Consider the following 16,198-nt stretch of genomic DNA (forward strand, 5'->3'; position numbering starts at 1 on the left):
CACACGGCACACACACACACACACACACTGACTGGCACACACACAGACACACTGTGACACACTACACACACACACACACAACACACCACACACACACGACACACACAAGTGACACCGGCACACACACACACACACACACACACACACTCAAACGGCGCATCACGGCCGTGGCCGAAACTGACTGAGGAGAGGCTGAGCCCGGCCGAGAGATCGAGAGAGAGATGCAGACAGACACTGCATGAGATGGAAAGAAAGACGCAGAAAAAGAAAGACCATGGACAGACACTCACAGTGACACAACCGGCTCAGACATACACTGCAAAACTTGAAAAGGAAATACTGAGTACTATGCCGATTGAAGCTTAGGACTTGCGGGGTATTCGCCGAAGTACCGCCTAATTTGGAGTATATCTGAGTAGAAATATAGGCCTATATGGTTAATTCAGTGAATCACACGGCAAAACACAAACACGTACACGCATACTCTCCCACTCTCTCTCTCTCTCTCTCTCTCATTCTTACACACACACACACACACACACACACTAGGAGTGCAGACGATGAAAGGGAGGCCACTCCACTGTATTGCACTGGGCGTACCGGAAATACAGCCACGTTGGATTGGCCAGCAGACGTCACCGGCTAGCCACAACACGATCGTTTTTCTGACTTTACAGCAGATTCATTTGCTCATCGTGATCTTCACACGCGAAAAAGGTACGAGAAGTCACATATATATGTCTTAACGTAGTCAATATCACATTTTCACGTTTGATACGATCTAGTGCTCGACAGAACGCAAGTGTGTGTTTCGACATTCTCTGATTCTGACATTTTTAATCAAATCGTGTGTGACCCTTCTACACGTTTCCTACGATTTTGAACTGAATAAATGTTTCAGTGACCGCAACAACAACAAATTATTCACCAACAGTAACACTTGTTATAACTTATAATATAGTTCATTAACTGTGGTACATGACTGTTGAGGCAGATAATACTTTGCTACAAAGTACAACTTCTACAAGGTACACCTACAGTACAGCACAAGAGTTTTTAGCCAGAAATCTGCACAATATTGCCAAACGGCCTATTGCCAATAGTATTGGTCATATGAAATCAAAATTATTCGTTATGATATGTCAGTGTGCTGCGATTTTCAAATTTATAGTTGGAAATTCTCTTTCACTTACGACTGACTTTAAAGAAAATCAAAAAGGTCTGTCAATCAACTAAGTATTTTTTATAAGCAAAGAAAAATTATCAATTTATTGAAATTGATGTTGCAACAGACCAGAAGTAAATAACCTGTGCACTCATGTTAACATTTCCTCTTGGGTTTTTTTTCTTCTCTAGATCACAGGAACCATTACCATTATTACTAACTGTGTGAAAAATGCCAGCTGAGGTATTACGCCTGTGTTTCTGTCTGCTATATATCTGACTGTGTATTCTGTCTGTCTGTGTGTACTACTATACTACTAACTGTAGCGGACATATATATTTTTAGGCTTGTGCACCATTTTTTTTTTACTTTCTGGGCTGCCTATATGACTACATACTTTTAAAAGCCAAAATCTAGTTCTGTTGCACTTGCACTGTTGCAGTCAGTTTGAGAAAGAAAAAAAGTATTAAACTTAAAGTAATCATATATGAATCTACACTCAAGCTTACAGTTACAGTCATAAACATGTGTAGTCATCGGTTTTGTTTATTTGTATGGGCAAATAACTAGCTTATGTGGTTTGCAGAAACAAAGGATGATATAGGACGTTACAGGAAATAGTACAGTATGTGACTTCTTCTTTCTCGTCACTACTTCAAACATTCAATTCTGTGGCACGTACAAATGTCGGCCACCATGTGTACACTTACGTGGTTAATACACAAAGGCACTAGTCCTTGGCTTCACCTCTCCCCCCACTGTGAACAAGTTCAGGCACCTCTGCCAAAATAAATGCAGTTTTTAGCGATTTGAAGAGCGTTTTACAGGTATTTTGCTGACTGCCGATTCCAAAAGGCATCCATCATAAGGCCAAAAAAAATAATAGGTGTGGTTACGGTAACATAGCCCAAAAAAATAGGGTAGGAAGGTAGGCAATCACTTTTTTTTTTGTTTTTACTTTTTTTTCTAATGTGTACAAATTAAACCTACTTGACAGGGAAATAAGTGTGCGACTCGGGCGCTTTCGCTTTCATTGCGTTTTCTGCACTCGTTTACTTGGTTTTTTTGGTATTTTTTTGACAAATGTAATAAAAAGTTATAGGGTCGGCCCCCAAAAATAGGGTAGGTCGGGTTACCGTAACCACACCTATTTTTTTTTTAGGCCTAAGCATATGTTGACAGGTATATCATCGCATGCCAACAATACCATATCATTCTCATCATCACCATTCTCCCATTTACTAGAAATTCTTTAGCTACCTTCTTTATTTATACCTTCCAGGACAAGATGGCGTCTATGGCGGAACAGCCATGCTACACACTGATCAACACAAGCAATGACTTCGAGCAGCCAACAGAACTACAGCTTCGCACGGATCTTGGTAAGACTTTTTACAATTTTTCTCATATCTCAATCTTAAACAATTAAGACAGAGAAGATTTTTAAGATCATAAGGTGATATTTTAAGATTTGAGGATGAAAGTCGCTCGTTCATTTCAGATGCAAGGAGATAGGTTCTGCACAACTCTCACTTACTCTGTTGCATGTCGTATACATTTAGAGTGCTTACTTCCCTTTGTTTATCAGGTATTATAAATGTGTTTGTGTAAAAATACCGGGGAAAACAATTGTCAGGCAGTCCGTCCTCAATTGTCAGGCAGTCCGTCCTAACATTTTTGGACCGCAATCAAGAGGGTTTTGTGTCTATGTTTAGCTTCAAATTTGTCATTACAACCTAGTTTTACCAATTGCTGTGACCAAATGACTGCTTTACAATCAAATTTCAATACAAATATAGCGCAGAGAGCACAATTCTTTGTGGTTCCCACCATATTAACTCTAATTATTATTATTATTAAATATTAAATGTATTATGGCTCTTGCCTTTTGGTTATACAGGTTTACAAAACACCTAGCATGCTGTACTGCTATAACAAGTGTAAACCTTGCAGACATCTTACAACTTTTCTCTCTTTCCCAAATCTTTTCCAGAAAAGGGCGACAATCGTACCAAGATCGATGCGCTGAAGAAGGTGATCCAGATGATCCTGAACGGGGAGAAGATGAGCTCACTACTGATGACCGTTATCCGCTTCGTTATGCCCATGCAGGACCACATGGTCAAGAAGCTGCTGCTGGTTTTCTGGGAGGTGGTGCCCAAGTACCACCCTGACGGCAAGCTCATGCAGGAGATGATACTTGTCTGTGATGCTTACAGGAAGGTGAGACGGCTGATTTGTGTGTGTGGTTAATTAATGGACAATCTTGGAAATACCTCTGTCATAACATGCAGTTCTATTTTCTAATAGACGAACTGCAGAAATAACTTTGTATGGGGTTGTGGACGAGTGCATACTTGTGCTTCTGTTATAATAAGAGTCAGTATTCTTTCACAATAGGTTTAATTTCTGTTATGCCTAGAAAAGGAAAGTTTGGTCATTTTAGAACTTCACCAAATTATGCAAGTGTTTTGTGGAAATAAAACATTATGCATGCAGGCTTTTGTCATGCATTTTAAACTTTTTTTTGCATGAAAAACATATTGCTGGCATTAATTTTCCCGCCCGCTTTCTTTTTGATATTGTTGCAGCATGTCGCATGGCATTTTTCCTTGTTTTTATATGGACAGAAACATTTCGAGTCCTTGAGTTGAGTGAGTTGAGTCAGCAATTAAGTTTTTTTGGTGACTTTTTTGTGTGCGTGTGTAGGATCTGCAGCATCCCAACGAGTTTATCCGTGGATCCACTCTGCGTTTCCTTTGCAAGCTGAAAGAGCCGGAACTGGTCGAGCCGCTCATGCCCTCCATCCGACAGTGCTTGGAACACCGTCACTCTTACGTCCGACGAAATGCTGTGCTGGCCATCTACACTATCTATAGGTAAGCACCCATGTGAGAGAGATATGGGCAATACATGTGTGTTTGGTGAATGTAAAGCAGGGGTGTTCCTAGAAATTTGGCTTTGCTGGTCAAATAACCACCTCTCAAAAAAAAACACTGGTCATTTGACCAGCTGATGCAAAAAGTGTTGGTCATGCGGCCCAGTCGTGATTGATCCTTAAAAAATAGTTTGAACTATATCATATTTGTTGCTAATTATAATTTTCTCATATTGTTTAAACTTACTAATAACACGTATAATATATATGCTGCTTAAGAAATTATAAAAATCTTGAATATTTGGTATTGATTAGCTTTGTACATTAATAATAATAATGCAAACTTTTATACATTGACTTTGCAGAACATTTTGTTTTTGCTTGCGTCAAACCGAAGCCATGGGAACTGGCGAAGCCAGTCTTGTACGAACCCACGGTCGGCCCCACTCTCTGAATCTACTTTCATTTCATCGGTTGCCGCGTTCTCTGTCTCATTCTCACAACCCCCTCCCTCACCTGTTTTGTTTTGTTCACATGCTGCTGCACTGCTCCATGAGGTGCTAAAAAACGTAAGCTTTCGATGCTTTGGGTCAGTTTTTAACTTTTTTTTGCAAGACATGAGGATGACACACAGTCGATCGATGTTCGGGATGAGTTGGACAGTTTTGAATAAGAATTTCATTTCAAATTTAAGATTGATTTTGCTATTGACCGACGTGGTCACAGACCGGCTCAAGCTCAATTTTGTCGGACAATTGACCAGTTGAGCCCGAAACATGCCGGTCATTTTGGAGCTTTTGTCAGTCAAATGACCGAAAACCAACGCTAGGAACACTTTCTTTGTTTAGTGGGGCACTGAGGGAGTCTCGGCAAGCCTCGACCCCCGTAAGTGGCCCCACTAAACCAAGAAAGTCTCTCGGGATTCCCAACGTGAGTTATAAATAGAACATTGTGTAATCTCTATTTATCTGTTGGTTTATGTCTGCTTTTTGTGTGTCTGTAAACCTGGTGAGGGCGACTGGCTTGTTTGCTGACTAAATCCATCAATCCAATTATCCAGAAGAGGTCATCTCTTCGCATGAATAAGTGTCTCTGTGTTTTCCAGCCTTCTGTGTTTCCTAGTCCTACTTGAAAATTACCCTCACAGTCAGTATAACCTAGACTAGTTAAAGCTGTATCAATGCACCTTGCCAGCAGGTGTTCAATGAGCAAATTTCCGGTGTTCAACTGAGATTAACACCGATAATCTAAAATATCACAGAATCTGTTACATTCTAAACCCAGCTTGATTGAATTACAATCAATGTTGGTTCTCATTCCCAAGACTTACTGTTTGTTTGCTTACGCAGCGAAAAGCTGTTCTTTCAGCTTTACGCATGTTTCGGTGTCACATTTTTTAAGCTGTCTCTACTCCCACCAATGTAATGGACCTTCATGAAATTCTGCTTGATTACTCCTAATGATCATTATTCAATGTGTATCTTGAAATTAATCAGTTCTTGGTGTTAAGAATTGCACAAAGTAGAATTAGCACCCCACCCTGGTCACCCTACTTTGAGTTGGATGAATAAACAACTTTTGTTTTACCTGTGTGTTTAAGGATGTATGTGGAACATCAATAACCAGATTTGAATAAGCTTTAAGCTGTTTTATCTATTTGACTCCCGCCTTCTGTGACCAGCAGTAAAGAAGAACATGTGTTGATTTGTCTGAACAAGTGATGGTCAAATGAACATTATAAGATGTTTGGTGGCTTGTTGACAGACCAGCTTTTTTGTTGGTCCAAGGGGACCATATCGTCTTTTGTTTCATCTTTATCGACCAAGGCCGAAGGCCGCAGTTGATAAATATGAGACAAAAGGCGATATGCTCCCCAAAGGACCAACAACAAAATGCTGGTCTGACGACAAGCCACCAAACATCGTTTTTGTCGTCATTTTGGTTGTGCAACAAAATGCACAATAACCCACAGGGAGACGAATTTTTAGAATCCAACTCCGGGCCACAAAGCATCGTCACAGTAGCTCGAGATAACACGTCAACCTTGTATGTGACGTCAAACGTAGCTTGTTGACGCTTTTCTTCCAGTCTGAAAATGTACAGAGCTGCGATCATACGTGCGAGTTCAGTTGAGCATATTTCTTTTCTTTTTAAGTATTTATGACTTTTCGTTGTGGATTTTGCGATTACAGAGATAAGTTGCAAATTGACCATGAGTCGCCGCGGTAATTATCAACATTGATTGGGTCTTTGAGAGTGAATGCTTACAATCGTTGTCCTCGGAAACACAAATCCAAAGCCGCGATGGTTCCACACATCAAACAATCAGCCTGATTGGCTTTTACTTTGACAATCCACGTTTCACCTGAAAGCTCAAACCCATTCACCACCTCGGTTTATTGCATGGGGACCATGAGATTTATTTCCCAGGTGTTTGTGAATGAAAACTCGTGAAAATGCATTATGTATTGTAAATTTGTATTGCTGCAAATTCAACTATCACAAGGAAAAAAGCTTGCAAACTTTCAAAAGAACTGATTGCCATCACCTGAACTGAACAACTTTTATTCAGAAAGAATTCCAATTATTCAACTTCAGTAACAGAGATAACTGACTCAAAACCTGCACCTCTCCTCTCCAGGCCTCTAGATTTAAAGAACACATCTTTGTACATTGTATAGCTAAATCAGTAAATGTTTACCTGCATGTCCAGTCTAACAATATTAAATAATACCTTGGTGGTGGTACATAGATAAGTACTAAAGTTATCAAGAAAAATGTAGACATGTTACTCCTTACTGTATATATCTGTATAAAATATAATTCTGTACAATTATGGATCATGATGAAATTAATCTGGTACAATTTCATACCATTTAGTTGTCAACAGCACATTTTCAGAGTATATCACCGAATAAATTTACTGTTAATATTAGTAACACTAACAAGTAAATGATAATATATTACTCAAAACATTGCTCATAATTTACACATCTACATTGCCTCTCACCATGACAAATATAGAAAGACCGAGGGGAGATACAGAGAGAGAGGTAGTGATAAAGCAAAAAAGATTGAGAGGGAGAATTTCAAAAACTTGCAATTCACAACCACATGCTCCAACCCCTTAACCCTGGCAATAGCAGAACATAAGCAGGGCCTAGCATTGTAAGCTGAACTCACTTTTTCCAATGCTAGGCCCTGCATAAGTGAAAACATTTCTTGATAACAACTGGCAGAGGCTGTACATAATCATGTCTTGATTTCACACTTCATGCACTGTAATAGGCCATTCTTTTCATCAAGTTAAATGTAGGGCTACAGTGCTGTATTCTGCCTTCTGTCATCCAGACTTAAACACCTCCTACTTGCACCTTGGAGAAGTAGACATTTTCAGAGCAGGAGGAAATCAGTTGTTGAATAGTGTCACTGTTTGAGTAGACAACTTCAACATTGACATTCCCTGATGCATACACTGCCACGCCTGGCTCAGGGTCAAAGTATCTCTTGCGGAACAAGAAGGGGTTGTTGTAGGGATCCAACTTGTGAAAGTTTCTCTTGCACACCTGTTGGCACGGGGACCCTTTCTTGCAAAGCACCAGGGTGACATAGTGCTTGTCGTAGTAGCTCCAGGAGTTAGCGAAGTAGAGACTCACGCCCATGTTGAAGACTGAGAGGGGTGGCAGCAGGACGTACTCCAGGTTGCCTGTTGATAACCTCGGGTTTGTGGTCGTTGGTGGTTGAGAGCTTGAACTGCCGGACATCTCCATCATGCTCTCCACAAGCAAATTGTTGGCTTGTGTAGTTTTCTTGTGGGTTTGCTGTGTTGCAACCATGTCCCAGGCACAGATGTGTAGAGCCTTGTCGGGTGTGTCCACATCACCGGCTGCTGACTGTGAGTTAGTGGCTGTGTAGTTCTGTCCAGTGCGGAGAGTGGTCATCAGGGCCTCCAGGTTGAAGCCAGGAAGTTTCAGGAGAGGCAGGGAACGAAGAAGCAAAGGACCCTTCCTTGAGACCTGCACTTCCATGGTCGCTGCAACTTTAAGGTCGTCTGCCACACCAACCTTGTCTGTGTCTGGAAGGAAATATTGACAACTCGTTTTAGGTTCTGCTTTTCTTGCACTTTTCAAATTTATTTGTGAGCTTGTACTTAAAGGCATATGTACGCGCTCCCGTGTTTACAAAGTGTAGTTTGCCCATAATCGATGTCAAACGCACCATAAGACCATATAATGACGATACGTCACCATGCGCGGACCATAATACATGCATTACAGCTTGTTCTAGCCTCTGAAAAAGTGAGGATGTCAACAAAGCCGCGGTGTTAGCTCCCTTGCATCAACGTTACATGTGTTGCCAAATCTATAAATAGGACGATCCAGATCAAAATGAAAATTAACATATCTCAACATTGAAGGGGTCCTAGACCACAATATTTTGCAGGGAACTTAATTTAGCATGTCTCCAGCTGTTGGTAAAGTAATTAGCGTGTATACTATAGTCATCGAGTACATATGCCTTTAAGATCAAGTTGCCATTTAATGATTTCACACAAGAACATGAACCGGAATTGTCAGAAGGAAATGCAAGTAAGAGCTCCAAGTATAGATACTGATAGGTGCGTAATCACTAAAGCTCACTTCTGCTTGGAAAGCTAGTTGTCTTGGCTAGCTGCAGAGAGATTCTCATTCATCTCAAACATTTTAAATAAGACATCAGATTGTGTTTATTGCCTAACAACCATCTTGTCTCACTGATTACATCCCAGGAAGCATGTTAGGAAAAAGTAAAGAACACTCACAAGCTGTGAAGAAAGCAGCCGGTGTGGCCGAGTCAACGGGGAAGGTACCCGCAACAGGGCCGTTGGTTAGCCGGTAACTGCAGACAGCATGATAATTTCCTGGCGCGAGCTGAGCAGTGAAGGCGGCTGGATGGTCGCAGGATGATGAAGACATCGCAAAGTATTCGTGGAATGGGTTTGCCTTCTGAAGAACGCACAGCTCCGTGAAGTGTCTGGCCACAGGTGTGGGTAGAGTGGAGAGACTGTAGCTGTTGTTGCCGCTGTAAGATGTGTTAACACTGCTGCCACTACTCTGGAGAAGGAAAGAAGACAGAACAAGTTGAGATTTGGTTGCAAAACGTTTTTGAATAAAGTGAGCTGTAAAGACGCTTTTATGTTTAGAATACATAGATCTACTCCCTGACATCACGATATAATACAGAACATGCTTCGATAATATTTAATTCTGAATTGAACCATTCTGAATACAGTCTACAAAATGAACACAGTAATGCCACCAATAAAAAGTTTGCTTTTTTTCTGACAAAATGAACACAGGCTAAATGCAATGCTTACTGTGTACATGTATAGATGTTGACATGTATTTTGCAGTCATTATTAACACTATTGCTGATAGTGAATCAATTGATACCATACTGGACTTTACCTGCATAGCCTTGCTGTGACCAGTGAGGGAATGGCAAGGCCTGTGTGGCTGCAGTTCTACTTGCCCTGTCATCAGTGTAGAACCTGAAAAGACAAGGAAAATGATATAAAGAAAAGTGGAAAATATGACAAAGCAAGTATTTCACTCACTGACTCAGCCAAATATTTCACTCAGTCATGTTTCGTTAAATGTCTTTACACTTGATTATACAGGGAAAACAGTATTCAGAACATTATAAGATGTTTGGTGGCTTGTTGACAGACCAGCTTTTTTGTTGGTCCAAGGGGACCATATCGTCTTTTGTTTCATCTTTATCGACCAAGGCCGAAGGCCGCGGTTGATAAATATGAGACAAAAGGCGATATGCTCCCCAAAGGACCAACAACAAAATGCTGGTCTGACAACAAGCCACCAAACATCGTTTTTGTCATCATTTTGGTTGTGCAACAAAATGCACAATCACCCACAGGGAGACGAATTTTTAGAATCCAACTCCGGGCCACAAAGCATCGTCACAATAGCACGAGATAACAAAGTCAAACTTGTATGTGACGTCAAACGTAGCTTGTTGACGCTTTTCTTCCAGTCTGAAAATGTACAGAGCTGCGATCATACCTGTGAGTTCAGTAAGTGTTGAGCATATTTCTTTTCTTTTAAGTGTTTATGACTTTTCGTTGTGGATTTTGCGATTACATTTACAGAGATAAGTTGCAAATTGACCATGAGTCGCCGCGGTAATTATCAACATTGATTGGGTCTGTGAGAGTGAATGCTTACAATCGTTGTCCTCGGAAACACAAATCCAAAGCTACGATGGTTCTACACATCAAACAATCAGCCTGATTGGCTTTTACTTTGACAATCCACGTTTCACCTGAAAGCTCAAACCCATTCACCACCTCGAGTTATTGCATGGGGAACATGAGATTTATTTCCCAGGTGTTTGTGAATGAAAACTCGTGAAAATGATGACAACAGTTTTTAAATCTTAACAGCAGTAGGTTTCCTGCAGATATGTTTTGAAAACCACTACAACAAAGTTACTAACAATTAGTATTACAAGGTTTTAAAAAAAATAAACAAAATGTGATTCTTGTATGAGCATGAGCAACACTTTGCAGCCTAAAAGTAAAACACTACACTGTGAAAACTAATTACAAGTTGTGTGAAAAGAAGTATGTTTCACTGTGTTTTGTTTGTTTTTGCAGGTTTCTTTTGAATACAGTAGCATCGTAAAAATAAAATTGGCATACTGATTTTAACTGAAAATGTGAAATGAGCTTGCATACATTTTCCAGGCAAAGGAAGTCTTTAGTTTATAAAACAAATGCATACCTGAGTAAATCGTGCACACTCCACTGATGACCACCTCGCTGAAGATGGGCAGCTGGTCGTTGTTCTGAACTGCTATGCCGTAGGCACTTACAGTCATCCGCTCCCCCGAACTGTTCGGAAGCAGAAACTTGGGCAGCACCACTCTGTCGGATTCAAACAGTGACGCCACTGACGGCATGTAGACGTGAAGAGTTTCTGCCCCATGCCCTTTGTGACAGTTGATGATGAGAATCAGTCGCTCAACACCGTCCCCAAACCCTTGAAGCTGAATCTCACACCTCTGTGCTGCGGGGTGTCGTCTTAGAATCTTGCTGTTCCAGAAGCGTTGTGTAGCTCTGCCAAACTTGTGAAGTTTTTCCTTCATCTTGAGGCTGGTTGGCTGAAAATGTGAACGAATGTAACTTGTATGTATGCTCGAACTGAAAGGGCAAAAAAAGAAGAAGAAAAAAGTGTTATCTCATGGTTGTCTGTAAATCACTTTTAGTTTTAGTAAATGACAAACTATTGCAGCACTTGGCTTATTTGGTTTCATAAAAGTGCATAATCAAAAGAATAAGAAACAGATTTCATTTCTGATTTAATTAAATTGTAGGTAGTTTTCTCTGGAAATGTTTTACCAATTTCAATAAAGCCGAACTCACTGGAAGTTGGAACATTTGTTTCATTTAGAGTTACTGCTGTCTGCCATTGAAGACCTGAACCCTTTCAGTTTCACTTTACTAATAAAACCAAAATTCTTAAATATAACAATAAGAGGAGAAATCTCACAGAAGTTTGAAATGATGGAATGAAACCGTGCTGACCAGCAGTAGCACTCACCTTTTCCACAGGTGGATATCTTGGTCGCGCTGTCAAGGCTTGAGGAAGGCCTGGCTGTCTCTGGAAGGAGCCGATCAAGTACTCTCTCTGAGCCTCAAGTTTGTCTCTCATGCTAACCACATCAAACATTTGAGATGAGACTGAGTGTCCACTTCCTGAGCTCATGGGACGCCAGTCTTTGTCAGTCTCATTAATATTAGTGTCAATGTCGTCGTCACAGCAAGGGAGACACTCTGATCCACTGTCGGGAGAACATGGAGGTGAATAACTGGGCTGGAATGCCAGATCCGCAGCAGCATTTTCGCGGCATGTGCTTGAACAAGGTGGCAGGAACAAAAACTCTGAAGAAACCTTAGTTTCCGATGGCGAAACCTCAGCTCCGGCGACATCCTTTTCGGAACAAGAGCTGCTGGTCAGACTGATGTCGGATAATGAGTAAACAGCCGATGATGAGTTTGACGCTGCGTCAGGATCAACAGTTTTTGCACAGTTGTCAATAAAATGGAATTGCGATGTTCGAGATCCATCATGACCAAACCGAAAATCGCTGCCAGAAAGAAAAGTCTGTTGCGCGTTGGTTTGCAGCCATGTTGATTCTTGACTTGCTGCCGTCATTTTCCAAGCGATTTGCTGAAGTCCGTTTGCTGAGGAGAAACAGTAGATTGTACAAGATCTTTGTAATGTATACTTGGCGAAGCCACGGACAACTCACGAAATAAGTGTCACATTCATCATTTGACAGCGGGGTCCCGTTTCCACATGAGCTGTGAACAGATTCAGTGTGTGAGTCGTTTCATCGCGCTCTGTCCGCGAGTGGGGTTTTCGATTGGCGTTGCGTGATTTGTTATGGTCGCGGTGATTGGTGGGATCACTAAAAGGGGGCGGTTCAAACTTGTCACCAACACTGTTCAAAAACACGTGGTGAGCCTTGGCTTGATAGTACGAAGAGTGAAATATGTTTACATTTGCCGTCCAGAAAGAAAAACAAGTCGCGTGAAGCGATATAGAAACATTTGGTCAATCTGTCGGCATCAAACATATAGATCAACACCATAAAACAGTCATTGCCGAGACTATATTTAGATAGTGTCGACTAACGACCGAGACGGGTCATCGTAAAAACAACAGGAACAACAACTGCTACAAAACTGTGTTAACTTTGTGGTTGCTTCCAAATTAATTTCAGATTGGGGGGGGGGGGGGGGGGGGGGGGGGGGCATTATTAGGTTGGTGGAGCTACACTGAGTTTAACTTGATACAGACGTATAGATCTGGTCATTTTTATCAGGACACAAGCAGAAAAGAAAGTATGAGAGAGAGAGAGAGAGAGAGAGAGAGAGAGAGAGAGAGAGAGAGAGAGAAAGAGAGAGAGAGAGAGAGAGAGAGAGAGAGAGAGAGAGTGTTACTAGGGGGAGGTGTGAGAAGAAAACATCAAACCGGCTGCAAGACGCCTGACCGTAACAATCAGGTAGGGGAGACCGGGGCTAGTCCGCCCCCGGGGCACATCCGCCTTTGTCTGTTTATTCTTACGTTTGCCACCTTTTAGTCATTCACACCATGTGGGAGTGGTGTCCCTTCTTCCCGCCATATCCTGCAGAAGTTCAGAGGTTGCGCGCCCATATATCGTGAGTACAGATCACAAAAAGTGTTTTTCTTCATTTTTGTAACATGAATGCATAGGAGTTGACTTAGGTTTTGATGCATTACCTCTGAGAACAAATACTTAGTCTTGGTGTCGAGTGAAAGTGCGTTAATTAAGGTCGAGTTCTGACAAAAGTTTTGCTTCTTCCTTCCCATGTTGTGCTCGTTATCTGGCACTAGAGTTGCCTGCCCGTGCAGGGGCAAGTCCGCCTATTTGTCATGGGGCATGTTCGCCGTAAGCAGTATGTACAACAAATGTTCATGCGCACATAAAAACTGTCTGCACATTGATATCAGCTACACATTTGTCTTGATGTAAAATACAAAAATCAGTCTTCTAGTTCATCAAACTCGCCAGTTATGCTACCAAAAGCATAAAAGTAGCATAAAAGTAGGCGGACTAGCCCCGGTCTCCCCTAACGTAATTTTGTGTTACATTCTTTCGTATTTTGTCATTGGCATTTTTGAACCTAAATATTGAAGGGAATTAAAAAAGATTTGCCACTAAAGCTTGCCCACTACTAGTCTTGTACCTACTATGGGATGAGAGCGGCGGACTTGCCCCACCCTGTAGGCGGACTTACCCCGACTTCGGGCAAGTTCGCCTACGTTAGGGTAGGTCTACTTAAAGCAGTATGTACAACAAATGTTCATGCGCACATAAAAACTGTCTGCACATTGATATCAGCTACACATTTGTCTTGATGTAAAATAAAAAATCAGTCTTCTAGATCATCAAACTCGCCAGTTATGCTACCAAAAGCATAAAAGTAGGCGGACTATCCCCGGTCTCCCCTATTGAAAGCGGTGCCTCGATCCTCGAAACTAGTTCTCACTTTTTTGACGCCACGAAATTGGTTTGATCAATACTGCATCTTCAGATAAGAAGAATATGTTATCTTGAATTCTTTCTTATCTTCCGATGCAAATTCGTGTTTAGCGCATACTTCGCCAACCTCCCCTGTTCCTTTCCCATCCTTGATAATCTGCTGTCCCTGTAGTGCAACACGTGTTTGCAAGCTGTTCATCAATGTTCACACCAAGCTGGTCCGTAAAACGATCAAACGCTTTCAACCCCGCAGGACATGTGGTTTTACACAATCGCGGTGGGTTCGCAACCCTTCCTGCGTCTCACACCCCCTTCATCAAGGTAATTGTCCCCGTGGTTCTAATTCCCCCCCCCCCCCCCCCAGTTTGGCAACACTCTGACCCCTTCATTAGTATGGCTACAACCCCACAAGTGGCACGCGCGGCGACTTGTGTGCTGGAGAGATTGTGGGTGTGATAATTTGATCCCAAAGGATAGGTGATTGGGCTCTGATTTATTGACCTGTGAAGGCGGCGGGAGGATCTTCTTCTCTCACCTCTCCCTACTCACCCCCCTCCCTCTCCCTACACATTCACGTATACATCACGCACGCACAGCTCATTGCCTCGACCCCCCCCCCCCCCTCCACTTTTTTTCTACTCCGTGTGGCAACCTCGTTGTTATCACAGCAGGGGTATGGAATAATTAGTGGCCACCTGGGACTGGGGCATCCAGTGGAACCCGCTTGGTTAAGACCCAGCGATTTACCCCCCCCCCCCCCTTTAAAAAAAAATGAACTCGGTGTTATTGATTCTTGAGATTATCTGTACATAATTTTTCTATACATTTACCTCAATTATTTGTCTCCCTCCTGATTGTCTAAGATGTTATGAGGCCTGAGCTAGGGGGTTCCACTGTATTCAGAGTGTTGCTCGACCTGTGGACACTTTTCGTTTTTTGGGTCTTCTCTTTTTTTGGTCTTCTCCCAAGTCGCTCTCTGTCCTTACCCCCACCCCTCCCTGTCCTTACCCCCACCCCTCCCCCCCCCCCCCCACAAGAGTATGTACCAAATTTGCCTATTACATAGTTTTACTCATGGAAACTGATTTTTTCCCCTCCTCCCCTATCTCTGTCTCTCTGTCTCTCTCCTCTCTCTGTGTCTCTCTCTCCTCTCTCTGTGTCTCTCTCTCCTCTCTCTGTGTCTCTCTCTCCTCTCTCTGTGTCTCTCTCTCCTCTCTCTGTGTCTCTCTCTCCTCTCTCTGTGTCTTTGTCTGTGTCTCTCTCTCCTCTCTCTGTGTCTTTGTCTGTCTCTCTCTCTCTCCTCTCTCTGTCTCTCTCTCCTCTCTCTGTGTCTCTCTCTCCTCTCTCTGTGTCTCTCTCTCCTCTCTCTGTGTCTTTGTCTGTCTCTCTCTGTGTCTCTCTCTCCTCTCTCTGTGTCTCTCTCTCCTCTCTCTGTGTCTCTCTCTCCTCTCTCTGTGTCTTTGTCTGTCTCTCTCTCTCTCCTCTCTCTGTGTCTCTCTCTCCTCTCTCTGTGTCTTTGTCTGTGTCTCTCTCTCCTCTCTCTGTGTCTCTCTCTCCTCTCTCTGTGTCTTTGTCTGTGTCTCTCTCTCCTCTCTCTGTGTCTCTCTCTCCTCTCTCTGTGTCTTTGTCTGTCTCTCTCTCTCTCCTCTCTCTGTCTCTCTCTCTCTCCTCTCTCTGTGTCTCTCTCTCCTCTCTCTGTGTCTCTCTCTCCTCTCTCTGTGTCTCTCTCTCCTCTCTCTGTGTCTCTCTCTCCTCTCTCTGTGTCTCTCTCTCCTCTCTCTGTGTCTTTGTCTGTCTCTCTCTCTCCTCTCTCTGTCTTTGTCTGTCTCACTCTCTCCTCTCTCTGTGTCTTTGTCTGTCTCTCTCTCTCTCCTCTCTCTGTGTCTCTCTCTCCTCTCTCTGTGTCTTTGTCTGTGTCTCTCTCTCCTCTCTCTGTCTTTGTCTGTCTCACTCTCTCCTCTCTCTGTGTCTTTGTCTGTCTCTCTCTCTCCTCTCTCTGTGTCTCTCTCTCCTCTCTCTGTGTCTCTCTCTCCTCTCTCTGTCTCTCTCTCTCCTCTCTCTGTGTCTTTGTCTGTGTCTCTCTC

The 16,198-nt window shown here is 42.4% G+C and overlaps 2 protein-coding genes across 4 annotated transcripts in view; one reads left to right on the forward strand and one right to left on the reverse strand.

Moving 5' to 3' along the window:
- Positions 1-580: 580 nt before the first annotated feature.
- LOC138961471 (coatomer subunit beta-like) overlaps positions 581-16,198 on the forward strand; it is a 62,548-nt gene continuing 46,930 nt past the window's right edge. The window contains exons 1-5 of one of the 3 annotated variants that reach the window (XM_070333117.1): positions 596-717; positions 1,357-1,408; positions 2,448-2,547; positions 3,159-3,388; positions 3,875-4,044. In XM_070333117.1, coding sequence (XP_070189218.1) covers positions 1,397-1,408; positions 2,448-2,547; positions 3,159-3,388; positions 3,875-4,044 — 512 coding nt within the window. In that variant the 5' untranslated portion in view covers positions 596-717; positions 1,357-1,396. Of the gene's footprint in view, positions 718-1,356; positions 1,409-2,447; positions 2,548-3,158; positions 3,389-3,874; positions 4,045-16,198 lie in introns of all 3 variants that reach the window. The other 2 variants (XM_070333116.1, XM_070333118.1) reach the window with 2 other exon arrangements.
- On the reverse strand, positions 6,593-12,646 carry LOC138961470 (uncharacterized). Its single transcript, XM_070333115.1, has 5 exons — positions 11,645-12,646; positions 10,826-11,204; positions 9,491-9,573; positions 8,845-9,136; positions 6,593-8,118 (listed from the first exon to the last, which is right to left on the reverse strand). Exons 1-5 carry the CDS (start codon positions 12,257-12,259, stop codon positions 7,397-7,399), a joined length of 2,091 nt encoding a protein of 696 aa, XP_070189216.1. The 5' UTR covers positions 12,260-12,646; the 3' UTR covers positions 6,593-7,396.

This window comes from Littorina saxatilis, linkage group LG3 (genome assembly GCF_037325665.1).
Source record: "Littorina saxatilis isolate snail1 linkage group LG3, US_GU_Lsax_2.0, whole genome shotgun sequence".
Classification (NCBI taxonomy): domain Eukaryota; kingdom Metazoa; phylum Mollusca; class Gastropoda; order Littorinimorpha; family Littorinidae; genus Littorina; species Littorina saxatilis.

Coding starts and splice junctions, on each gene's coding strand:
- LOC138961470 (XM_070333115.1), bottom strand. CDS start 12,259: ATGACGGCAGCAAGTCAAGAATCAACATGGCTGCAAACCAACGCGCAA. Junction 9,574..10,825: donor AGTGTGCACGATTTACTCAG/GTATGCATTTGT, acceptor TTGTCTTTTCAG/GTTCTACACTGATGACAGGG. Junction 9,137..9,490: donor GTCACAGCAAGGCTATGCAG/GTAAAGTCCAGT, acceptor TTCCTTCTCCAG/AGTAGTGGCAGCAGTGTTAA.